The sequence below is a fragment of the Phalangium opilio genome, unplaced genomic scaffold (assembly GCF_054372755.1).
Source record: "Phalangium opilio isolate 3A_F unplaced genomic scaffold, DU_Popi_V2 ptg000002l_1, whole genome shotgun sequence".
NCBI lineage: Eukaryota > Metazoa > Arthropoda > Arachnida > Opiliones > Phalangiidae > Phalangium > Phalangium opilio.
The window spans coordinates 11673065-11698297 of NW_028324144.1; the positions used below are offsets into that span (position 1 = coordinate 11673065).

Genomic DNA, 25233 nt, shown 5'->3' on the forward strand with positions numbered 1-25233 from the left:
CTGATTTCGCGGAAAAGAAAAGGATTTGTAAATGAAACTGGTGAAGCCGACTTTGAAAGAGCGAGGGTAGAATTCCTCGAAAGTGAAGCTCAAGTAGATTTGGCTAATGTGCAACCAATACTGGAGCATCAAGATGAAAGAGATCGCCAATACACCATGGATGATCTAGAATTCGCCGTTCTGGCTTGCGCACGAGATGCAACGGCAGACATCGGACGGGAAATCCCCGATTGCCGTGTCCCAGATTACACAGTCGTGCAAACTGTTCGGATAGTAGAGGACAGTGAGTATGCCAAAATGGTACAGGGTCTAAACGTAAAGCAGAGAGAAGTATTTGGCTACATTCTTGGGCATTTCAAAACTAAGCCCGACCAGTATCTCCGCCTATTTGTCACTGGAGGAGCCGGAGTAGGTAAAAGCGTTCTCATTAACGCCGTTTGCGAGGGCGTCACTAGGTACTTCCACAAACAACCTGGGGCTGATAACTCCAACATTATTGTCTTGAAGTGCGCTTTCACGGGAAAAGCCGGTTTTAACATTGGCGGAACCACTTTGCATACGGCTTTCTCGCTTCCAGTTAGCCAATACGGAGGGCCCATGTTGAGAATGGAATCAGAAACTCTGAACAAAATTAGGGTTGCCTGGAAGGATCTTAAACTGATAATTATTGACGAGATTTCAATGGCAGGAGTAGGGATGTTATTGTTATTGTTATGTTATTGTTGAAGGGGGTGACGCGTCGCCGCGTCGAGCACCGATACCAAGGGTATATTGTGCGCCCCGAGCTGGTTAGACTGCGAAGAGTCCTGTCGCCCCGATGAATCGGAGAATCCGATTGGCCGAGACAGTAGAGAACTGGTGAGGTTCCATAGTATGCATATCAAAATGCTCAAACCTCATGGCCGCGAGGTAGTCGCAGCTGCAGAGGATATGGGAGGAGGTTTCCTCTACCTCCCGGCAGAACCTACAGAGTGGGTCATCAACGATGCCCAATAAGTGCAGGTGTCTATTCAGCCGGCAGTGTCCAGTGAGGAGACTGGTGACCAGCCTAATTTTGCTTTTGGTGAGGGCAAGCAGTTCCTTTGCCCTAGTGATAGAAGGACCCGGGACAAACTCCTTGGCTTGTCTCTGCCCATCCATGTCAAGCCAGAGCTGCAGTTGAAGTGCAGACATCCGGCAGTGAATCCTATGGCGAATGATGCCATGGGGGATGGGAACCGCAGGCTCAGGTCCGAAGAACTTCGCCTCAGCCCCCCTTTTGGCATACATATCAGCCCTCTCATTGCCCAGGTATCCGCAGTGCCCTGGCACCCACAACAATTGAACCTTGTTGCGGGCAGCCAAAGAGCCCAGCAGATCCAGACAGCTGAGTACCAGTCTAGAATCGACAAGGCACTGATTTAGTGCCTTGAGGGCGGCCTGACTATCCGAATAAATCTGAATCGTCCGTCCGCGGTAGTTTTTCTTGTTGCAGAAATCCGCGCATAAACTAATGGCCATGATTTCCGCTTGGAAAACACTGGCAAAGTTGCCAAGGCTCTCGTAAAAACCAAACTTCTTGGTCAAGCAGTAGACCCCGGCACCAATACCAGAGTCCGTCTTAGAGCCGTCCGTGAACCAGACGGATTCCCCCCCAGTTCCAAGGACTGGGGTAGTCTCCCAAGTAGCGCGACTGGGAAAGTGCTCGCTGAAGGGCTTGTCGAAGTGGTATGATATAACAGACTTATCTGAGACCATCGCAAGTGATGGCTCAGAACTGCTAAACTCACTGAAAAGCTTGGTGTGACTGAAGTCCCATTGCTTGGGCTTCCACCAGCCGAGGTTGTTGAGCCTACAGGCTCCCATAATAGCTTCTTCCTCAATAAAGAGGTGAAGGGGAAGCATATTAAGAAGGATTTCCAGAGAAGCTGTGGGGGCTGTCCTCATGGACCCCGTGATACCGATGCACGCCAGCCTTTGAAGCTTGCGTAGTTCATCTTGGGCTGTCTTAAGGCGAACCCTGGGCCACCAGACAAGAGCTCCATAGGAGACCACTGGCCTGATGATCCTAGTATAAATCCAGTTTACAGCGCTAGGGCTTAAACCCCAGGACTTGCTGACTGAACTCCTTAAACGCCAAAATAGAATTTTGGCCTTCTTGATGCTCAGATCAAGATGGGATTTCCAAGTAAGCTTGGCATCAAGAGTCACGCTAAGATACTTGACCTCGGAGGACTTCTTTAAAACCTGTCCAAAGAAGGAAATATCGTTGAAGAGGTCATTGATCCTTTTCCGGGTAAACGGTATAAGGACAGTCTTGTTAGGATTGACGGTCAGGTTAACTCCCCTACACCATTCCTCAACATCATGCAGGACGGATTTCATCAGTGCAGCGATAGTCACAGGGAACCTCCCTGTAACAATCACTGCGATGTCATCCGCATAGCCAAAACAGTGACACCCCCCCTCCCCGAGTCGACCCAGCAGCTCATCCACCACCAGGCACCAAAGAAGAGGGGAAAGAACCCCTCCCTGAGGACAGCCACGGTCGGTGGAGATCTCCAAGGATTCCCCGAGAAGAGACGCCGTCACCCTACGATGCGTGAGCATGGATTTAAACCAACGACACAAAGTGTCGTCAATACCAAACCGCTCCGTAGCGCGAAGGATAACTTCACTAGAGACCCTATCAAAGGCTCCCTCAATATCAAGGAAGATGGCCAAAGACATCTCCTTGAACTCGATGGCCCTATCAAGGCAGTTCAAGATGCCATGAAGCGCCGTCTCTGTAGACTTGCCTTTCTGATAGGCAAACTGAAAAGTGGACAGGGGTGTGTGGGAAAGAACACCATCCCGCAAATACCTGTCCACCAATTTCTCTAAGGTCTTTAGGAAGAAAGAGGTAAGACAGATAGGTCTAAATGCCTTAGCCTCAAGATAGCTCGTCTTCCCTGGTTTGGGAATAAAGATAACCTTCGAGCGCTTCCAGATATCTGGAATATGCGCCAGAGCAATGCTGGCTCTGAATATCCTGCACAGATAAGGGCCAATGGCGTCTATGCCTTCCTGGAGGAGGGCGGGAAAGACACCATCTGGGCCAGGCGACTTATAGGGTTGAAACGAGTTTACAGCCCACTTAAGTCTAGAGTATGTAACTATCTTATTGGCGATGCCCCAGACCACCCTGTGTGCTCTACGAAAGAGCACGGGGGGAGCGTCGGTGCTTGTGAGGTCAAAAGCCTTGGAGTCCGGAAAGTGTACCTTGAGCATATGCTTAAGAGTATCAGTCCCTGACTTGGTAAACTCACCTTCTGCCACCTTGATGGTGCTGAGCTGGTGAGTGTTATCATGAGCCAGGATCTTCATGATCTTGGCAGTAGCGGGGGCATCAGAGATGCTACCGCAGAAGTTCCTCCAGGAGTTCCTTTTGGCCACCGGGATGGCTTTATTATACTTGTTGAGGGTCTGTCTATAAATAGTCCAGTCCCCAGTCCTCTTAGCCCTATTAAAGAGTTTACGAGTAAGCTTGCGAAGCTTGCCAAGTTCCGTATTCCACCAAGGAACGAGCCTCGGCCGGCTGGCAGGCTTCGCCGGACAGTTGTGGTGGTAGGAATTGATAATGGCTTGTTGCATGAGATCAACTGCCAAATCAAATTCCAGCACCGAGGAAAGCTTTGGAGCACTACCTCTGAGTAGGAGGCAAAGTTCCTCCCTGTAGCCGGACCAATCGGTCCGACGGGGGTTGCGCAGTTCCGTCTTAACCGAAGTTGACTTGACCGCGACCGAGAAGCAGATGTGCCTCTGGTCCGAAAGAGACGGTTCATTAGACACATGCCAATTAGAGACCGACAGACTGATATTGTCTGTGGCCAGGGTGACATCAATGACCTCCTTTCTGTTAGAAGTAACGAAGGTTGGCTCATTGTGCCTGTTGAGAATATGCAGGTTCATCACCACGTCTGTTGCAGTCACTACTGCCCCACGTGACATGGTGGGCATTGGCATCACAGCCCAAAATGAGCCTGTCCCCCTGCCTCTCACATCGGTCGACAAGAACGACAACCTCCTGTGGTGGCGGGGAACCCGTGGCATCATGGGGAAAGTAAGCAGACGCCATGATAAGGCCAGTTGCCACTCCAGAAGAGGAGGGCATTACCTTAATCACAGCAGTATCCCTAGTGAGGTAGTTCGGAAGCGGAAGGATGTCAAGACCCTTCCTGGTCAGAACACACGCCCTGGGGTTGGGTAAGGTAAAATCATAAGAGATATTACCTGCATTCTTTAAACCAAGGATTTTGCCATTATGAATCCAAGGTTCCTGAATGAGGGCCACATCCAGGCCCTCTAAGGCAAACCTCCGGCATAGAACTGCCGAGGCTGCTTTGCAGTGATGCAGGTTGATCTGGATCACCTTGATGCTCATGTCTTAGGAAGAGAGGCGGCCCCGGCTACTTGCTTGGCGGTAGCGCGGAGTCCCGATCCAGGACCGGTATCTCCTTCGCCTCCACCAGCAGCACCCTCGGCCCCCAACTCCATCCCAGTCACAGGAGCGTAGGTCCTCTCGGTATCAGAGTCTTTCAAAAAGTCGGACTCTGTCCCGAGGTCTATGTCTGAGCCATCTGGAAAGGATGGCTCTAAATCAATACCAGCAATATTTGCTGCCAGCTCCCCACTCACGCTGGCTGCAGTATTGCCTTCTTCTTCAGAAGCCTCAGAGGCATTCTGGAGAGGGTCCTTTGCCGCATTCAGGACTTTAAATGTCCCGACATCCACACCAGTAAGACCCTCGAAGCCGGCCTCCTTGATGGCCTCCATGGAGGAGCCATCAATTAGGAAGATCCAGCGTCTGGTGCTCTTCTCGTCGAACGACTTCAGGCACCGCCAACAGTCGGTCAGAAACCTGCCGTTGTAGGCCTTCAATCGCCGGAGAAGAGCCGCCGGATCAGTGGTGCGACGGTCCTTGGTCCGGAAGGACACCTTGAACGGCTTCGGGAGTTCACAGGCCTTCATCACTGAAAGCCGTGTTCCCCCTATGGCACGCTCATTATGGTGTAGCACCTTCACGAGCCATTCACTGGTCGCAAAATCCCCACATGAGTAGATCATGGCCCCAGCCATGATGTGGAAATTGAGAGGACGCGGCAGCGAGCTTCCCGAAGAAAGCTCAGCGTCCAGTGCGTCAAGTATAGCGGCCTGGATGGGAACGACGTCCTCCTCCGTGACCGCATTAGTCGGATAGCCATCTTTAACGATGGCCATCTTGACAATACTGGCGACGTCGCAGTAAGACTTGGTCTTCTTTGACGCCGCAGCTTGTAAGCTAGGCGAGGGATCAGGGTCCTCCGCCCTAGCTCTCTTTCCAGAAAGGGTGGTAGCTTCTCTTGCACCAGGCGTAGAGTCCGTACCCGGGACGTTACTCCCAGCACCCGAAGGTACAGGAGTCCCATCTCGGCCCGTATCTCTTGCACCCAGTGCAGAGTTCAACCCACCTTTTTGGGATTGCTTTCTTCGGCGGTTTGCCTTGCGCCTCCTATTAACCTCACTCAACCTGGTGGAACCCGATTGAGGAGCAGGAAGTGACTTTTGGCCTTCCGCCGATTGCGGGTGGGTGCTGCCGGAGGCAGCATCTCGCCCAGAAGCAGGTTGGGAGTTGCCTCCGTCCCTGAGAGAAGGCTGGGTACCGGTAGAACCGGCTCCATGCCCAGGTTTGTTTTTGGTTTTTGTTATTAAAGAATTCATGAAGATCCCACGAGTAATGAGGCAAGTAAAAGGTCCTCAACCCTCAAAGGTTGAGCAAGGTAGTCCTCAACCCGGGTGAAAGGCTAATTACAACGGGGTTTCGCCTGGTGCCCCGAGGGGATCGTTCGAGATACCGTAGATTAACTTCCCCGGTACCACACAGCCCTCAGCACGATACCTGCACACCTTGGCTTGGGAAGGGCGCGTATCAGCTCAGCCCACAAAGCGCAGTGGTTGACCAGCTCTCACCACCGAGGAGGTGTGATACAACGCACTGTTGAGGACCCAAGCTGGCGGTCGCGCAAGCGAAAGAAAAGGCAGAACAGCAAGGCAAGGGGGGGAAATTAAGCGCGCCATCCAGCTTGCGTCTCCAACTTCGAGAGCCCAGGAGTAGGGATACTCACGAAGGTCAATTCTAGGTGCCAAGAGGTTATGGGGTCACAAGAATCATTCGGTGGACTATCAGTTTTGGTTGTTGGCGATTTTAACCAACTGAAACCAGTAGGCGATAGTTACGCGTTTCAAATTCCTAAAGCTCGTGACACCCCTTATGCTGGATTGCTAGATAATAATCCGCAATGGAAAGAATTTAAGGTTTTTTTCTTGAATGAGATCATGCGTCAGAAGGAAGACAAGGAATTCGCTATGGCTCTGAATCGAATGGCAATAGGAAAAATGGAAGTCAATGACGTATCACTAATCAAGAAACAGCAGGTGAATGTAAAAGGTGACCCTCCTCTCGACGCCATACATCTGTATGCTACGAACAAAGGCGCGGCAGATTTCAATGAGATGCCTCTCAGTCAGTTTAATACTGAATTTTGCGATTCTTTGGCTTTCGATAACGTCAAAGGAGACTTTCAAGCGCTTGTGCGAAAAAATATACTGGATAGAGCGAAACAACTGAAGCCCAGTTCAACTTACGGATTGAGCGAAAAAATTCGCTTGCAAATTAGTGCTCGCTATATGGTTTCCAACAACATTGACAAGAACTTAAACAACAAGATGCACAAGGCAGTCAAACTTTTTGGAAGGGGCTATTATAAACTTCCTATTATTATTAATTTCTCCCCGTAAACTTTTCTTTCGTATCTATAAGTATATATGTACATTCTAAGAAACTAATTTATCAAATATGTACATTCTAAGAAACTAATTTATCAAATATGTACATTCTAAGAAACTAATTTATCAAATATGTACATTCTAAGAAACTAATTTATCAAATATGTACATTCTAAGAAACTAATTTATCAAATATGTACATTCTAAGAAACTAATTTATCAAATATGTACATTCTAAGAAACTAATTTATCAAATATGTACATTCTAAGAAACTAATTTATCAAATATGTACATTCTAAGAAACTAATTTATCAAATATGTACATTCTAAGAAACTAATTTATCAAATATGTACATTCTAAGAAACTAATTTATCAAATATGTACATTCTAAGAAACTAATTTATCAAATATGTACATTCTAAGAAACTAATTTATCAAATATGTACATTCTAAGAAACTAATTTATCAAATATGTACATTCTAAGAAACTAATTTATCAAATATGTACATTCTAAGAAACTAATTTATCAAATATGTACATTCTAAGAAACTAATTTATCAAATATCTACACTCTATAAATATTAAACCAAGTATTTGACACTATAATCAAACTATTTTATGAAATTAAGGAAATTGAATTACCTATCTAATCAAGATTTAAAATGCAAAAAAAAACTAAATTGTTTTATTATTTTTTAAATTAAGGAGACCAGATATGTAGTTCTTTAGAAAACTATTCAAGTTCATCCCACATGTAAAGAATATCCCCCCTCGAAATGTTTTAATCCAATTAAAACCACATCCAAAAGCTTGGTTGAGACAAGATGAATAAAACTATATCAGCGAAACGGTGCTTCACAGCCGGGAGTGTGGCGCACTCCTGTAAGCCAAGCTTCAGGGCTGCAAAGTTTGAGGGAATAAGACACATGTCGGCGATCCTACCCTATAGGTGCCGACTGCCCCGTGTCCGCCGGAGGTGAATTGACCCCCACACCCCTTCCGTCACCTCCCAAGTAAACCTCATTTCCTTAAAAAGACGGTGCTTCACTGTCAGAAACAATGCCTAGGAAGCTGCTAAGACACTTCGAAAAAATTCTACCAATATAGAGAAAAACATTACCCGAAGCGCCGTTAACTTAAAATTACAAAAAAAATTCAAGAGGCAAAAACCAATGAAGCCGTGTGTGCCGAATGAATAAAAAACAAAACCAACACAACTGGAGATCTGGAGATCAATGATTCACCAAAACTCATAAACCTTCCAATCAAGTAATCCAAAAAGCAGTCTAAACTGTTGCTGTCTGAAAAGTTCGAGGGGAAGTCAATATTAAGATCAAGTTATAGAATTCCGTTATAACCCTTAAGGCCATATTAATTTCCCGTTAACCTTCACATCTGGTCCCTTATTTTTTTGTGTCAGAAATATATTTTTAAGTTTGTGTATAATTAAAAGTTCCTTAAAATTTATTTTGATATGCATATGGTACACTAACGCCCCAGGAAGATATTAAATTTATACGGGTAATAATTTTATCACTGTTTAGGGTAGGGCATCGAGGGGCTATTCACTCGGATTTTGTGTACGGTAAATCATTTAAGCATTGTAAAATAGTAAAATATAGCGCTATTCACTCATTAGGGTAAGGGATAGAGGGGTTATCCACTCATTGGGGTAGGGTATAGAGGGGCTATTCACTCGTACGATGTGGCTACTATTACGAGCCCTTGGGCCGTCTTGTTGTATCCAAATTTGTCTTGGAAAATGCCTCACCCCAGAATAAACGAAAACATCCCGATCCACAAACTTTCAACCGATTATACTGATGTTTATAAATTAGTTCATTATATACATTGAAAGAAATGACTGTCTTTGTATTAAGTCAGTGGATTTCTTGGAAAATGGCGAAGTGAAAACTATAAGCTAATATCATGCAAGTTTAATAAACTATCAGTCGGTAAAGTTGAAGGAAAAGTTCAAGTAACACAAAATTATTCCTTAAAAGAACGGCGTTTTTCTAAATATAAAAGGAAAAACGTGTATATAAAATAAATTAACTCTTATTACAAAATATTTAGCATTTAATTAGTCTTAAAACCGAGAACTACTGCGCCGCCATTAGTTTAGTGGCGTCTGCTAAATCGAACCTATTCCCCTACGGGATTGGTGTAATTCTCGCAGGGCGAGATATGTTTCGGTTTAGCAGACGCAAATAAAGCAATGGCGGCGCAGTGGTCCTCGTTTTTAAGACTAATTAAATGCTAATCATTTTGAAATAATAAAGCATTTAAGTTTCTAATATTTTTCCTTTTATATTTAAAAAGGGCCGTTCTTTTAAGAATAATGTTATGCTACCTAAACCTAAAATTAAATAAATTGCTTTGACTTGTAGAATTGTATTGTTTCGAAGCGTGCCGACTGTCTATGAAAGTATTGATTGATATTAAGAGTACAAAGCTATGTTTCATCTACTTTAACTGATATAGCTGACGCCCTTTAACAGTTTGTTTCTTTTCTAACCATTAAAACTAGCTAACATTTAGCTTATAAGAGAGAATAATGATTGGCTGTTCTATGTAGGGCAAGGTATACCGGTATAATTCATTTTATAAATTGTTTGGTTACGCTATTTCCTCTAATGTATAGGAGTACTATTTTTCCTTCAATGTGCATGACAAAACTGTATCTGTGGAAGCATGAACACTGAATCCAGCGTTCATGGTGGAAGTAAGGTAATATGTTGGTTGCTTTCTATACGACAGGTTTTTAGCGAAATTGTTAAAGTATACACTTCTTTACTATACATATAGTTTCTATGAACAAAGTAGTTCTTCATTTTTCTAAAGTTCAAAGTTGAGGTTTTATAAGAAATGTCGAAACTATTTAAATGGGTTAATTTAAATTAATTAAATTTGTTTATGCTGAGCTAAGGTCACCACTTTTTATTGGGTGTTTATGCGAATTCTACACATTTTTGGGCCAGTATGTGCACCTTTCAGTGGGTTGATTAATAATCTAAAATATGAATTAAGACATGAACCTGTTTGAGAAAAATTGCTTCGGTAAGGTTATATATTGACAGAATAATCTAGTGACTTCCTACTTTAAGCAGAAGTCCATTAAATTAGCCAAATAAGTAAACAATTACAATAGCTGGTATAACGTACGTCTCTGCTGGGGTAAGAACTTCTTCTTACTCCATGGATAGGGGGTTAAATTTTCCCCCTTTCCTAACACTGTTAGAAATCTCGAGCTCCTCTCTAGGAAGTCTTTCTTGACGCTGGATCTCTAAAGGGTAGATTGTTTGCTTTATAAAAAAATAAAAAAACGGCCACAGTCGTTAAATAGATTTTTTTCCAATAGATTTATGAACTGTATGACCTTGACTGTTCCAAAATTCACACCCCCATCCCATTCTATGCTAATAGGGGCTCGGTTTTACAGTGGAAGGGGGCGTTTTCCGGTCAGTTTAGAGATACAGTGTGCATTTTAAGCCAATAGTTTTTTTCTCTCTCAATGGGGCAAATTTTGGCGTAAGAGTCGCACCTAAACCGGAGATCTGAGAAAAAAAACCGCGAGGTGGCGAATGTGTCGCCCTTCTAAAGTATTGCTACACAAGAGAGGGGATACCCAAACCCCGCTTTTGGTTACTTCCAAGGCTAATTTAATGGACTTCGGCTTTAAGGGATAAACATTCGTGAAAATAGACCAGTTTAGAGGCTTTCTGTTTTTTCAACGAACATCTAGTGCCTAATTGAAAAATCGAGGATAAATAATCTAGCAGCGAAATTTATTTGTGTTCGAGAACATGCCACGATGGGGTTGATCGACTGTTATATTTTGTGAAATGTTTTCGGTAAAAGCTACAGTAAAAATTAATCAAAAATGCCTTGATTACAATAAGACTTAAAAAAGTATCGATAAGGCTGTGGTTATCACTTGACTGAAGGATCAGATATTAATTTTCCTTTTTAATTGAAACTTAAAGGCATGCTTAAGAAAAACAACAGTTCCATTACCGTTTTCCGTTGAAATAACTTATTTTACAGGTAATCAATTTCAAAAATTTACTTATCTCGGGTTTTCGGGCACAATTCCATTCCACCAAAACATTTTATCATTACATTAATTACTTTTGAGAGAGTACGTGTATGACATTGAGTTTTAAAAAGTTCCCCCCATTTGTGCCCGGCATTCTTCGCAGTGGAACATTTTAAAACAATGGCGGAAAATTCAGTAGGGACAGTTAGATTTTTACTCGTGGTTATGCAAAATGATGTAATGTCTAGTGTACTTTAGTCAATCGTCATACTGTTCATTCTCATAGCTCAGGGAATGATTAACACTACTCCCTTATTACTATCTCTAGTTTCAAGGAATGGTTAGAGACTATTCAGTGCCGAAGGTCGCACATGATGATATTTCAACTGCAGTTTAAATCAATTCTCCGTGGTCGTACTACTAGCGAGTTAAGCACTAATTTGTTCAGGACATGTCTCGAAAGGGTGCTTGATGTAACTTTTTAAAGCAGTGTTGCCAATGTGTGGGTAATTTCCCACATCGTGAGAAATTTAGGTTTGGTTTTAGGATCTGTGGGGAAAAGGTAATATTTTTCCGAAATCGATCAAATGTCGGAATTTTCCTGTTAAAGGGTTAATAGTGCAGACTATGCAGTTAAAATTAGTGCATTTTCGAAAATTTTGCCGGGTTAAATAATTTCAAGCGACATTTTGAAATAAATTCGGTGATTTTAAGTTTGGTATGAAAAAAATAGGAAAGCATATTTTGAGAATTTTAAAGCTTTATAGCATTTTGGCGCATTTGTACATATTGTCAAAGCCATGCGGAGTGATATTCCGTATTAATCTTAGTAGGAAAAAATAGTCCGGATAAATATGACTGTAAAAAAGGGGTGTGGGAAATGTGGGAAAATTCACTTTCTAACATTGGCAACACTGATTTAAAGGTTTTGGTCATGGCTAAAGAGACCGCTATTTCAGATTTTTATTGTTTTAAAGCTTATTTTGACACGTTATCTCTCAGAAGTAATTAATGTAATTATAAAATGTTTGGGGGAATGGAATTGTGCCCGAAAACACGAGATAAGTAAATTTTTGAGATTGATTACCTGTAAAATAAGTTATTTCAACGGAAAACGGTAATGGAACGTTGTTCTTTCTTAAGCGTGCCTTTAAGTTTCAATTAAAAAGGAAAATTAATATCTGATCCTTCAGTCAAGTGATAACCTCAGTCTTATCGATACTTTTATGAGTCTAGTTGTAATCAAGGCATTTTTGATTAATATCTGCAACTTCAGTCTTAATTGTTTATTAATGCATTTTTATGTTTACTAGGCGGTGGATTTTAGCCATTATTTCATCGCGTAATTCCCAGCAATCGGTAATCTAGCTTAATTACCAGCAATCGGTAATCTAGCTTAATTACCAGCAGTCGGTAATATAGCTTAATTACCTGCAGTCGCTAATCTAGCTTAATTACCTGCAGTCGCTAATCAAGCTCAATTAACAGCAGTCGGTAATCTAGCTGAATTAACAGCAGTCGGTAATCTAGCTCAATTAACAGCAGTCGGTAATTTAGCTAAATTACCAGCAATCGGTATTCCACCTTATTTACCAGTAGTCGCTAATCTAGCTAAATTACCTTACCAGCAGTCGGTAATCTAGCTTTATTACCAGCAGTCGGTAATCTCGCTTTATTACCAGCAGTCGGTAATCTAGCTTAATTACCTGCAGTCGGTAATCTAGCTTAATTACCAGCAGTCGGTAATCTAGCTTAATTACCAGCAGTCGGTAATCTAGCTTAATTACCAGCAGTCGGTAATCTAGCTTTATTACCAGCAGTCGGTAATCTAGCTTTATTACCAGCAGTCGGTAATCTAGCTTTATTACCAGCAGTCGGTAATCTAGCTTAACTGCCAGCCGACGGTAATCTATCTTAACTGCCAGCCGACGGTAATCTATCTTAATTACCAGCAGTCGGTAGTCTAGCTTTATTACCAGCCGTCGGTAATCTATCTTTATTACCAGCAGTCGGTAATCTATCTTTATTACCAGCAGTCGGTAATCTAGCTTAATTACCAGCAGACGGTAATCTACCTTAATTAGCAGCAGTCGGTAATCTACCTTAATTACCAGCAGTCGGTAATCTACTTTAATTACCAGCAGTCGGTAATCTACCTTAATTACCAGCTGTCGGTAATCTACCTTAATTACCAGCTGTCGGTAATCTATCGTAATTACCAGCAGTCGGTAATCTATCGTAATTACCAGCAGTTGGTAATATATCGTAATTACCAGCAGTCGGTAATATTGTTAAATCACCTTTTTTTTTGCTGTCCCAAAGGCAGTTGGTTACATAATTCAGTAGTGTGGGGGACCTTTTCCAACTTAACTTGTTAGCTCACACAAAGTTAGGTCCCCTTGTTTTTCAATTCCACCTCCAAATAGCTTTAAACATCATAAACTGACTCTTTACACTGCTTAAATATCGCAGATTGGAATGGTTTTGAAAATTTAAAATTAAACATACTTAGACTTAATTATAGTCAATGAAAATCGCTTAGCGCAACGTTAGGTGTTGTACCTTCCATTTAAAAACGTTTTCAAAAATCACAAACGTATAGTTTTTCTAAAATCCGAGTAACCGGAATGTTTTTTCAAAAAAATTTCCCATGTTATTTCTATGGGAAAAATTCCCGTTTTCCATCAAAAGGTGTGATGAATTTTATGGAAATGAAAACCACCCTTAGCAACTTTATTTTATATAAAATAACCTATTAAATGGATCTATTTGAAATTTTAACCACGTATTTAGGGTCCGAATTGCAGTTCTGTGGAATTTTTTCAAAACAGTTTATACGATAGAAGTCTTATCTAAGAGAGCTACCGCTCTGAGTATGCGGAGGAACTAACTAACATCTGTTTGAAAATAATAATAATTTTGTACCGTTCAACTAAATGGGTTTGTCAACATTACCAATAATCAATCATACGCTTCTTGCCGCAGTACGCGAGGTAAGCTCTTAATTAAATATATGTGGAATTAATTGCACCAAAAGTATATAATACTTCTCTTCGAGAGGAGTGTACCACGAAGCGGTGTAAGTGTAACGTCATTCTTCCCAACGTCAGAACATTTGGAGCAAGGTTACTAAACCGAATCACATACCCGATAAATAGTTTCCTGGTCATTTCTCTATTAGCGCTGAACTATTTGGCAAAACACGTTTGCGGATTTTTGACCCACCCCAAGACAATGTTTGTGGGTTGATTGCTGGGGATTTAGTGCCAGCCAATCATAAAATTCACCTTACGGTGCGATACCCTTCTGAAGTTTGATGAGCGGAAAAGCAAACAAAAAGAGTGAGCCTGGGAAGAATGACGTTACATAACTGAAGTATTAAGAGGATTCAGAGTGTCATCCTTCTTCTTTCTATAATCCCCTTCTGATTGCCCTTAGTTATTAATGACTTGATCTTCAAACTACCTACCCATCGATCGATAGATCCCCATAACTTTCCCAATAACCAGGGTTGGAAGGTTTTCCCCAGGGTTAAAACCGGTTAAAAGCATCCTGGGAAAAAAAAATTCCCAGTGGCGAACTGGTATTTAACTATTCCTTTCCAAATGACAGACATGGCGCGTTTTATCGTTTTAGACTTTTAGTTTTGGAATCTTTTTAGTTTAATTTTGGATAAATATATCTCTACTATAAATGAGTAAGAAGCGCGTCACTTGGGATATATTTTTTGATTATTATTGAAATTAACTGTCAATCAATTAATGTTAATTATAAAAAATCTCTCAATATAGTTAATAGTAATTTAACAAGTTTGGAATATACATAGGATGCCTCATATCTGTGTTGTAAGGCAGTTTTGAAAAAGAGGGAAAAGCCCAAAACTGTCAATAATGTGTAGGGTCAGCTGCCCTAATTTGGAACAGCTCTAATTTGGAAAACATTTCTTACAATCGTCATAACTTAAAATTGAGGGCTTCAAATGAATATTTTAAGGGCTCATTTTGAAGAATGAACATTCCTCTATCCATAAAATACGGCCTGAAGACTCCATCATAAATTCCAGAGACGATACAAGCTTAATTAGACAACCTCATATTTTGCATAATTTATTTTTTCCAAAATGAAGGGAAAGTTCTCCCATGGGTCTCGGGAAATAAGCTTTCACGGCCAATGGGAAAAACATAGGCTTACGAAAACAATTCCATTGAAAACTTCGGATCTTTCTCTTCAAATTAAACACTTTAAACGCCAGGTTAGGCGCAAAAATTATTGAGAAAACTCGAATAGAAAATATATCATCATTTGCCTAAAATGGAACACGGAAATTTGCTCTATCTTTTTACATCCATAACTTACCTATGTTTTACTCACTAAAGGACAACAAAAAAGACCTTAGGAGATGCGTTGATTCATTACCTATTTAATAATTTTGGTCCCGTAAGCGTAGATTAAGATGCGGAAAAGATACGGGAATTATTAGCCCAGTATCCAGATTTAGTCATAAACGTGATGCCAATTTTAGCTGATTTAGCATGTGGCCGAGTGATATTGGGTTTAACTACACTTCCAAACACCGTTTCATAACTCACTTGATGTAAAATGTAGATTCGACACAATTACGCCTCAAAAACATAACAGTGTAGGTTACTTTGACCTAATTATTTCATTCGAAATACCGTTGGAGTGCATTTAATTTACAATGTTTAACCGTAATGAACTGACAGCGCGCCAATGTTTGAAGCTTTAAGCAGATGACACTCAGTGCCCTTTAAAATATATGTACAGGTATAAATGGCAAGCGTTGGTCGCTAGATGGTCGTAGCACCGCTAACAAATTATATTTGCTTATTATTAGTTGCAAAAACTCAGATATTTTCGTATTTAAATTAGGGTGTTCCAAATTAGGACGGGGAGTTCCAAGTTAGGGCTGAAATCGACCTTTTTTAAAACCCATTTTGCAGGAAAAGTACGCGTCTTAGCAATCTGAAAATCGATCGGCAATAGTTCAAACTTATTGTATTGGTCTGCTTTTAAACTTCAGTAACTTATTTGGTACTGAAAAATCTGACTTTCCAAAGAGCTTGAGAAAGAGTTCCAAGATAGGGCTATTGACCATAGCTTTGGCTATAAACTTTGAGGAGTTAGTGTAATAAAATGCTGGTGATATCATACGTCTGAAAATAATTTTGTCGAAACAGTGGACACCATGGATTTCCTACAAGAAAAATGAAAATGGTGAAATATTTGCTTTACAAGGAGCGATGGTATATCTTTTGGAACATTTTGCGAAGAAACTAAAAATCGGGTATGTGTTTTTTTTATAAATAACGCCTTGAAAACTTAAAATTTATAACAATATATAAAGCGCATACAAATATTTCAATAGAGTATAACCCGATATTTGTCTAATAAATAGCAATCTATTCAATAAAATCTAAGAATTCTATGATATTCATTACAAAAGCATATTACCCGACAAAAAATATTCAAATTACATTATAGATTTGTTTACGTTGAGGAACCCCACGGTGTTTTTGGAAAGCGACTTCCAAATGGTTCATTTAATGGTATGATTGGAATGGTACACAGAAATGTAAGAGCCATGTCTTCACTTGCCGAGGCAAACTTTATCCATGAAACTGACAAAATTTAAACACAGGAAGTTCATGTTGCTGTCGGTCCTTTCGTTGTGGATTATATAAGGTTTTCAGTCGTAGATTTCACGAGTCCTCTATACATGAATTATTTATCAATTCTCGTGGGGAAACAAAGTCATAAGCATTCACTTTTTCCATTTTTAGAAGTATTTAATGGAACGGTAAGCAACATTTGTTAAACTGCCAAAAATACAAGGGCAAATTTGGCAATGACCTTGCGCACTGAGATCTCAAAAATAAACAAGTCAGAATTGCTTCTTTTTCAGTTCTGGCTCGTTCTTTTATTGCTATTACTCGCGTGCATCTCATTCTACACGATGATTGGTCATAACGCAAATCCGAGGTCAAAAGTAAAAAATTACTTTATAAAGGCATTTATGGTGTTTATGGCACCCCTGTTAAATACATGTGAGTGGTTAATTTCCGTTATTTAAATTTGACTTTTAATTCAAATAATGGCAAACATATTAAGGTTGCCTGGAGTTCGAAAGGGAAGGCATAAGTGGGAGCCAACGAGTCTTAATGACCTTTTGGAAATTGGGTTCCCGCTTCATATGTTTGGCGCTCTCGGCTGTCTTGCTTTCCGCAATAATCCTCACTAAACCAGGAGATTTCATTAAAACACTTCAAGATTTTGACAGATTTCCTGAATCTATTCCATTAGTACAAAGGAGCTCGAGTCTCACTAACTTCCTAGAGGTAAAGAATTATAATGTTTTTATATCTGAGTTTGGCTCTATTTTAAAATCATTAAAACTAATTAAACGAACGGAAAAGTTCAGGTAACATAACAATAGCCTTAAAGAACGGGCTTTTTCTAAATATAAAATGAAAAATAAATGATATCTTATTATAAAATAGTTAGAAATTAATTAGTATGAAAACGAGGACTACTGCGCAGCCATTGCTTTAGTGGCGTCTGCTAGATAAAGCCCCTTACCACTATGGGATTGGTTGAATTCTCATAGGCTGGGAGAGGTAAAGTTGAGGTAGGGGTAAAAGGTTTCGTTTACCTTAAAAGTCCGTTCTTTTAAAGTATCATGTTACGTTACCTGAACCTTTTCTTTAATTCTTTAAAATAAGAGTATGAAAGATACGAATAAACTACGCAAGTAGTCAAGGAGAGGAGGATAAACTTTATGCTTGTTCATCTTTGGGACCGTCCATAAACTACGTCACGCAAAAAAAAGCATTTTCTGACCCCCCCGTCCCCCCTGATCACGCTTCGTCACGTTTTCTCAGACCCCTCCCCTAAAAACCACGTCACATTTCTTTAACCCCCCCCCGCACCGCACTATGATTTGTCTTATTTACAAATTTAATTTGATTAATTTCTTGAGTGATATGCCGCCCTCTCAGAAATATTTTGCTCGGCTGAAAATTCAAAGTTCTCTTCCGTTTGAAGCTTTTCCCCTCTGACTGACCTTTAGAATTTTAATGTCTCGATGTGCTTATTTATAAGCTTCGAAAAAGTAAAATAATATAATTCCATAAAGCTTAGTTAAATGGACACACTTTATAGGTTTCGACATCGAAAACAGACTAATCGAGCCTGAGATTTAGAAAATTTGCCAAGGAAACGAAACAATTTTAATCGACAGCGGGATTTGATTCATCCTCACTAATATTAGGGGCGAATAAACAGAGACACAAGAGAGTTTAAGCTGTTCATTTTAAATGCGCTATTTAAATTGGCTATACAAAGGTGTAAATAGTAGATAATTGCTTAAATTTTCTACTATTTAAGCGATGATGGAATAACAATTTTGGTAAATTATTGTAACGGTGGACTTTGGAATGTTGTTTTTCTTCTTCTATAACATCGGCCTCTTACTGACTTCGTAACAAAATCAATGCTAAATGTGACGTCACGCATCGAAGAACCCCTCCCTCCCCCTTGTCACGGACCGTCACAAATTTAGTAACCCCCTCCCCCCCACAAGAGTGTGACGTAGTTTATGGACGGTCCCATACCAGAAGTTAAAAGAATTTGGCGAAAAATTCAAAAAAATCCAGCAGAATCACTCTTGCCATATGAAGTTCTCTTGTCGAATGACACGATATCAAAGGTCTTAAGACGAAAAGATTACTTTGAGATTATACTTTATTCATCTGGAACCAAGATTCTGCATGACCGATTTAATAGAAAGCAGCCTTGTGGATTTCACTTAATGCCTCTTAGCGATTTTACCATATTCAAAGCTCTTGTTTACAATAAATTCTTACCTTCAGACATGAAAGAAAACTTAAAACATTTGTGAGTATATTCAAGTGAAGTTTATTTTTGGTAAGTGAAAGACTACCTGAAGATAAAGTGTATCAGACCACACATTTTCTGGTCAACCGGACTGATATCGTTATCCAGACTTTCAACTTCCCTCCAAAATAGTTTTCCCTGATATTTCCCAGACCCTTTTTTAGGCCCATTTTCAATTTCACTGACTTTTCCAGGTAGTGTGCAAACCCTAGCGGAACTTTTTTTAGTCGTGGACTTTAGTTTCACGTGATCTTAAATAGCATTAAACTAATTTAGTAAATAACGTTTTTCAATGTTTTATGAATTTAGAGCCATTAATCTAGTTGAAAATGGTTTCGTGACACGTGCTGTTGAAAAGAGTTCGGAAAACTATCACCATTGCCTCCAAAATCTGGATGAAGAGGGAGTTATCCAAATCCAACTTGGCCATGTGTTTGGCATCTTTATTTTTTACTTTAGTGGACTGTTCTGCGCGTGTGTTTTCTTTGTGGAAATAGAATGTAAAAGAAAATTGTTGCGAAACGGTCGCTGTAATTAAAAAAATCTGATCAGGGATTTTATTCTAATACTCAATCAGAAATTTCATCAAAATCTCTATGCCCCATGTAAGTCAGTTTCTTGTAAAATTTTGAATCCTTGCAAATGCTTATACTACGCAATTAAAACCAATTTCGCTTATCGATTAAATTTAATTTCAAATTGCAATACTTATATAAATATATATTTTCTGGTCGTTTGTGGGTTTGAAAGAGTGTTAAGAATTGTGCATAAATGCAGTTTTTTAAGAACTGCGTAGCAAACTCGTTTCTGTATAATGGAATACTGTAAGACGCCACTAAAGCAATGGCGGCGCAGTGGTCCTTGTTTTTAAGACTAATAAAATGCTAATCATTTTGAAATAAAAAATCATTTATTTTTTTAATATTTTTCCTTTTATATTTAGAAAAAGGCCGTTGTATTAAGGATAATGTTATGCCACCTGAAATAAATAAATTGCTTTTTGACTTGTAGAATTGTATTGTTTCGAAGCGTGCCGACTGTAGTGTAGCACTACGGTCTATGAAAGTATTGATTGATATTAAAGGAGGGTGAAGTAGAAAATCAAGTGATTTTTTTTCGATTCTTCTACTAATTATAAGACCAGTCTGCATAGTCAAAAATTCAGGAAATACTTCCGAATGATTTTAAAATTCAAATTAGGTTCAGATTTTAAGGATAATTTTAAAGAAGGTCCTCCGACCAATCGCGTAACGCCTTGCCTTTTTATTAACAAAATTCTCGTGGCACGCTCCATGTCTCGCGCCACGATTATCACGTCGCGCGCGAATTTTATCAAATCTCGTGATAAATTTCATTCAACACGGAACGTGCCACGAGAATTTTGTTAACAAAAAAGGCAGGGCGTTACGCAATTAGTCGGCAGTCCTTGTTTAAAATTATCCTTAAAATCTGAACCTAATTTGAATTTTAAAATCATTCAGAAGTATTTCCTGAACGTTTGACTATGCAGACTGGTCTTATAATTAGTAGAAGAATCGATAAAACATTACTCGATTTTATACTTCACCCTCCCTTTAAGAGTGCAAAGGTATGCTTCATCTACTTTAACTGATATTGCTGACGCCGTTTATCAGTTTTGTTTCTTTTATAACCACTAAAACTAGCTAACATATAGCTTAAGAGAATAATGATTGGCTGTTCTATGTAGGGCAAGGTATACCGGTATAATTCATTTAATAAATTGTTTGTTTACGCTATTTCCTGTCTTGTATAGGAGTACTATTTATCCTTCAATGTGGATGACAAAACAGTATCTGTGGAAGCATGAACGATGCAGTAAGGTAATGTCATAAGGAGATTATCTCTCTCTCTAAGGGCCCAAGATTCTATGTTACGGTTGAAATGTATGTATGTCCGATTTGGTTAGCCATCCGTCTCATCTCAAGTGGTATAATAATTGTATAAAATATTGTATAGAGGCTGAGCGCATTCGCTGCAGAGTAACCCGGCATTGAACATTTTTCCCTCCTTCAAAGATTTCTCACGACAGCTCTTCGTGATTTTTACTAAGCGCGAATTTACCTCTTGTGTCTGAGAGAACTGGGGGGGTTCTGAAAATTCTCTTACTTATTTTTTCCCCTCTAATAGTCTAGAAACTTCAAATATTTTATTGGCGGTTTGCAACACACGTGATAAATGAAGCATCCAATAGAGAGGCGGGATCCTTAAAGTAGATGATTTTGTTTAGTCGGACGGTCACGTACGTTTAAGGGGTCTCGGGGAACCTTGGAACCGAGGCTTGCGGTATTCGAATCACTTGGCTTTTCTACACACCCTTTAGCGTCAAAATTTAACATTAAATAGAAATTCATAAACGAATATTCTCAAAACACACTCAGTGCAATTTCGCGGCAGAAAAGGCTATTCTGAAAGTCCAAAAATGTCGCGGAAAGTCTTTACAAGTGGATATCAAACCTAAAACTTTAGCTTAAGTAACGCAAACGTTGCTTCCTCCACCAAAGCTTAATTTGAAAAATCTTTTCAAGTGAATATCACGACTAAAACTTCGTTTAAAGAAACGCAAACGTTGGAGGGAAAAAAAACTCATTGTATGTTTAAAGCAAAGTATTGTTATTATAAATAAATCCCGTTATTAACATATGGTCTAAATTATATTTCAAGGTGTAAATGTAAAAACCCAAACAGATTTGGTTAAGTTTGTGGAACCAAAAGCTAAAAAAATTCGTAAGTTTTGTCTTTACAATTTTTTTTATAAAATAATTACTTCCTTTCAAATTGGTTGTCTTAAATAAATCCGAAATGTGTTTAACTGTACCTAGAGAGGAATGAAAGAACTCAAACTAATCCAGTAAAGTTTGCGGAACTAAATCCTAAAAAATTTCGTAAGTTTGGTCTTTATAATAAAATTTATAAAATAAAAGAGTAAGGATGACGGTATTGAACCAAAAATTTGACCCCCCTTCTTTCCCCCCTTTCAGGGGGGGGGGTAAAATTTTTGGTTCTATACCGTCATCCTGGGGGTTGGGGGGATGGGGGGAATTGAAGACGTCACGTGATGGTGTTGGCGGGGGGGGGATTGATGACGTCACGTGATGGTGCTGGCGGGAAATTTTAATTTATTTTTAGTGTATTGGTATGACGTCACGGCTAATTATTTTATGACGTCACCTGGATGGTACCTGTAGGGATAGGCTTATGCTATTGTAGATCCTGGTTGGTTTATGCTATATTAGATCCTGCAAGATAGGCTTATGGTAGGTTATTCTAGGTTCATTATAATTATGAATCAGAATTTTAGTCAAAAACCTTTAATGAACACAATCAATTCCAATTAATTCGCGAATGTACGCATCATTATTTAAGCAAATGTAGAATAAATTATATAATTGTAGCTTACGCGTCAAGTTTTTGTCACGAACCAAGTTACAAAACTCTTCGAAAATGATCGAAGGAACTATACACGCTGCTAGGAAATTTTTTACACGGTCGTAATCATTGTGAGACATAGTACCGCGACTTACATAATATTTCTGATATATATCATTCATGCGTTTTACAATCGCTTCATACATGCATTTAATAACTTCGGCTTGATCATTTAAAAGCTTGAAGTGAAATCTCATAAAACTAAATTTCTCGTTCAGTTTCCCTGCCTCGGCCTTTGTTAGAGTGAATACGCTACCATCGTTGAATACTACCCATAACGGTTATTTTTATTTTCAAGTTCAAGTAACGATAATTACCCCAGTCACCACTTTCTATAGCTGAATAGATCTCCGTCCACTCCTCAATAAATTCCTTCAAAACGTCTTCCGAGATGGTGAGAATTGTTCCGTCCTTTGTCAAAAGTAGGCTTGGCTCGAATCCATTTACCCCGAAAACGGCATAACATTCATTACTTAGTCCAACACGGGCGTTCACGCGGTAAGCTCCGATCTTGGTGGACATTCTTACGACAGGTCTTTACGGTTTAAAAGCTGAGGACTGAATGATCTTTATCGCGAGATTTTCTGGAGTGCGGGGTTGATAATTAGCCTGAGGGTATATTGACTGGTGCTTTTCTTTTTTTATTGCCCTTTATTGCCCACCCAATAAGACCTTAAAAGGGGGCGTGGCTAAACCAGTTGTATTGTTATCAATGGAATCTGAGTGATTTATGACGCACCACCAACGTGTTAAGACATTCCATCGGCTTTTTATTTATACGTAATATTTATACGTAACCATGGTCAGACGGGTCTATGGCCATAAAAAGGGACAGAACTTGAACAAAAGAATTTATCCCCATCCGTTTTTATTTTTTTTACTATAAAGACGTGTCTTAATGGGTTTAGGGGCATGGTCGAATCAGTTGTATTGTTATGAATGGAATCTATTTTCGGATTTATTGCTTTGTTAGTTGGTGACTCTTCCTACCACGAAACATTTAATTGTTTCCAGGTGTTTGCCCCGAAGGCATTATCCTGACAAGTCTCAACATGTTATGTCTTTGTTGCGTTACCCGAAATTAAAGTAATATTTTTAAAATACCAAAATGCAAATTCAACTAGGATGAAAGTAACGGCCACTATTTTCCCTGGCTTTGAAAGAGCTTCGCGAATTAACGTCTGCTTAGTAACAGCGTCCATTACAATCTAACCTTTCATCCCCTTATTTGGGATATAAATAGCGTCTGATTTGGTCAGGACCTCATTTGATTGTTACACACCGCCAGAATAAGATGAATCGAGAAATTACACGTCTAGAAACGTTTGGTGCATTTGCGAGTACGTTTGTAAAACCGTCAGAACTAGCCCGTCATGGGTTTTACTATTTAAGTTCGGGGACCGACGCCGTTAAATGCCATTTTTGTGACTTAACGCTACGAGGATGGGAACCTAACGATAATGTTTTCGAGCAGCATCAGAAATTCAAGGCAGACTGTCCATTACTTCAAGGATTACCAACAAATAACATGCCTATATTCATCCAAAACCCATTGACTAAAGACATGCCACCAAACAGAAAGTACAGAGATGTCCCTCAAGAAGAGTGGGAGAAAGAAAAAGTCATTCCGCCAACCCAACCCATACCAACAACACTTACTCCGAATGACGATATTGTACTAAGAATTAAACGCGTTAATCTCGAGAAAGCTATAATTGAAATGTTTATTCAAGAACTTTTGCGACATGAAAGTTAGATCCTAATATTGTAATATATTCCATACCTTATTACGTTTCTAAATTATAAAAGAACCAATCAAAAAAACTTGAAATGTAACTCGAAATAAATATAATTTTTTTCCTTAATTTGTTCTTTGTAATGCTATTATACCTACTACAGTCTTGACAAAACCTTTTCAGTGGTTATAGTGTATGATGTTACTTAGCTTTTACCAACACATTTCGAGTTAAAAGTAAAACGTTTTTGAACATTTACAATGCCAAAGACCCATATCTTAGTGCTTTAGTATTTTTAACATAGTTTTTATACGTGTTTTAGTATTTTAACTTAGTTTTTACAAGTGTTTTCAATTTAACTTAGATTTTTTACAAGTGATTTAGTATTTTTTATAAGTACTTTCAATTTTTTAAAGTACTTTCAATTTAGTTTTTATAAGTACATTACTGTTTTACTGTTTTATTGTTTTATCATAAGTGTTTTAGTATTTTATTGTTTTATCATAAGTGTTTTAGTATTTTATTGTTTTATCATAAGTGTTTTAGTATTTTATTGTTTTATCATAAGTGTTTTAGTATTATTATTATTTAAGCCTATTCAGATTTATTATTAGTATTTTGTGTTATTTGTATTTTTAAATTATCGCAATGGCCAACTCTAATGTAGAAATTGAACTCCCTATTGAAGTTGATAGTTTTTTAGGCGACTTTCCAGACTCGTTAGAAATAGCCTTTTTAAATGCCGATGACACGTTCTTGGCAAACTATGCAACCCTTCGGTCTATCAATAGCTCTCCGTCTCCCACCCTGTCTATGGCAAACAATAGCCCTTCTCCTCCTTTATCGCCTCTGGAAGAGGCGTTTCAAAACGACGATGTTTCTTTCTTAGACGGTTATACTACCCCTCCTATAGCTCCATCTCAGAATGAGTCAATGGATGAAGGGGAAGGACAGGTAGGGGGTGGGGTTCTTACTCCTCCACCCCCATCTCCGCTAGTTGCACCACCAGGTGTAAACGTACTTTCTAGCGGGGTAGTGTCCTTCCCCAATTTTAATCTGGATGGATGGGAAATGGAAGTACAATTTGACAATAACATCGTCAAATCTGTAAGCGACTTCCTAGAATACGTTTTGGACGACTGTTTATCCGATGACATGATTGCAATTTCAATGACAAGCATTAGTAATCCAGGCATTGAAACCGCGGACTTTAGTTTTAGAAGAAGGGATCAAATAGATATTGGATTTATATTAGAAGTAGTCGCTGATAAGGCGTATAATTCCGAAGGAGGATCAAGGTTTTTTCTCGGA

The 25233-nt window shown here is 39.4% G+C and overlaps 4 protein-coding genes across 4 annotated transcripts; 2 read left to right on the forward strand and 2 right to left on the reverse strand.

Moving 5' to 3' along the window:
• Nucleotides 1-2133: 2133 nt before the first annotated feature.
• LOC149719782 (uncharacterized) lies at nucleotides 2134-3920 on the reverse strand. Its single transcript, XM_089855323.1, has 3 exons — nucleotides 3868-3920; nucleotides 3288-3778; nucleotides 2134-2226 (listed from the first exon to the last, which is right to left on the reverse strand). Exons 1-3 carry the CDS (start codon nucleotides 3900-3902, stop codon nucleotides 2192-2194), a joined length of 561 nt encoding a protein of 186 aa, XP_089711449.1. The 5' UTR covers nucleotides 3903-3920; the 3' UTR covers nucleotides 2134-2191.
• Nucleotides 3921-4464: 544 nt separating this feature from the next.
• On the reverse strand, nucleotides 4465-5718 carry LOC149719783 (uncharacterized). The gene is made up of 2 exons (XM_089861802.1): nucleotides 4657-5718; nucleotides 4465-4598 (listed from the first exon to the last, which is right to left on the reverse strand). The coding sequence occupies exons 1-2, from the start codon at nucleotides 5716-5718 to the stop codon at nucleotides 4584-4586; spliced, it is 1077 nt and encodes a 358-aa protein (XP_089717928.1). The 3' UTR covers nucleotides 4465-4583.
• Nucleotides 5719-13267: 7549 nt separating this feature from the next.
• Nucleotides 13268-17293, forward strand: LOC149719784 (glutamate receptor ionotropic, delta-1-like). Its single transcript, XM_089861512.1, has 5 exons — nucleotides 13268-16130; nucleotides 16328-16418; nucleotides 16485-16643; nucleotides 16749-16890; nucleotides 16955-17293. The coding sequence occupies exons 1-5, from the start codon at nucleotides 16087-16089 to the stop codon at nucleotides 17266-17268; spliced, it is 750 nt and encodes a 249-aa protein (XP_089717638.1). The 5' UTR covers nucleotides 13268-16086; the 3' UTR covers nucleotides 17269-17293.
• An 837-nt stretch (nucleotides 17294-18130) lies between these two features.
• LOC149719785 (uncharacterized) lies at nucleotides 18131-19746 on the forward strand. Its single transcript, XM_089861564.1, has 2 exons — nucleotides 18131-18739; nucleotides 19049-19746. Exons 1-2 carry the CDS (start codon nucleotides 18441-18443, stop codon nucleotides 19275-19277), a joined length of 528 nt encoding a protein of 175 aa, XP_089717690.1. The 5' UTR covers nucleotides 18131-18440; the 3' UTR covers nucleotides 19278-19746.
• The last annotated feature ends 5487 nt before the right edge of the window (nucleotides 19747-25233 follow it).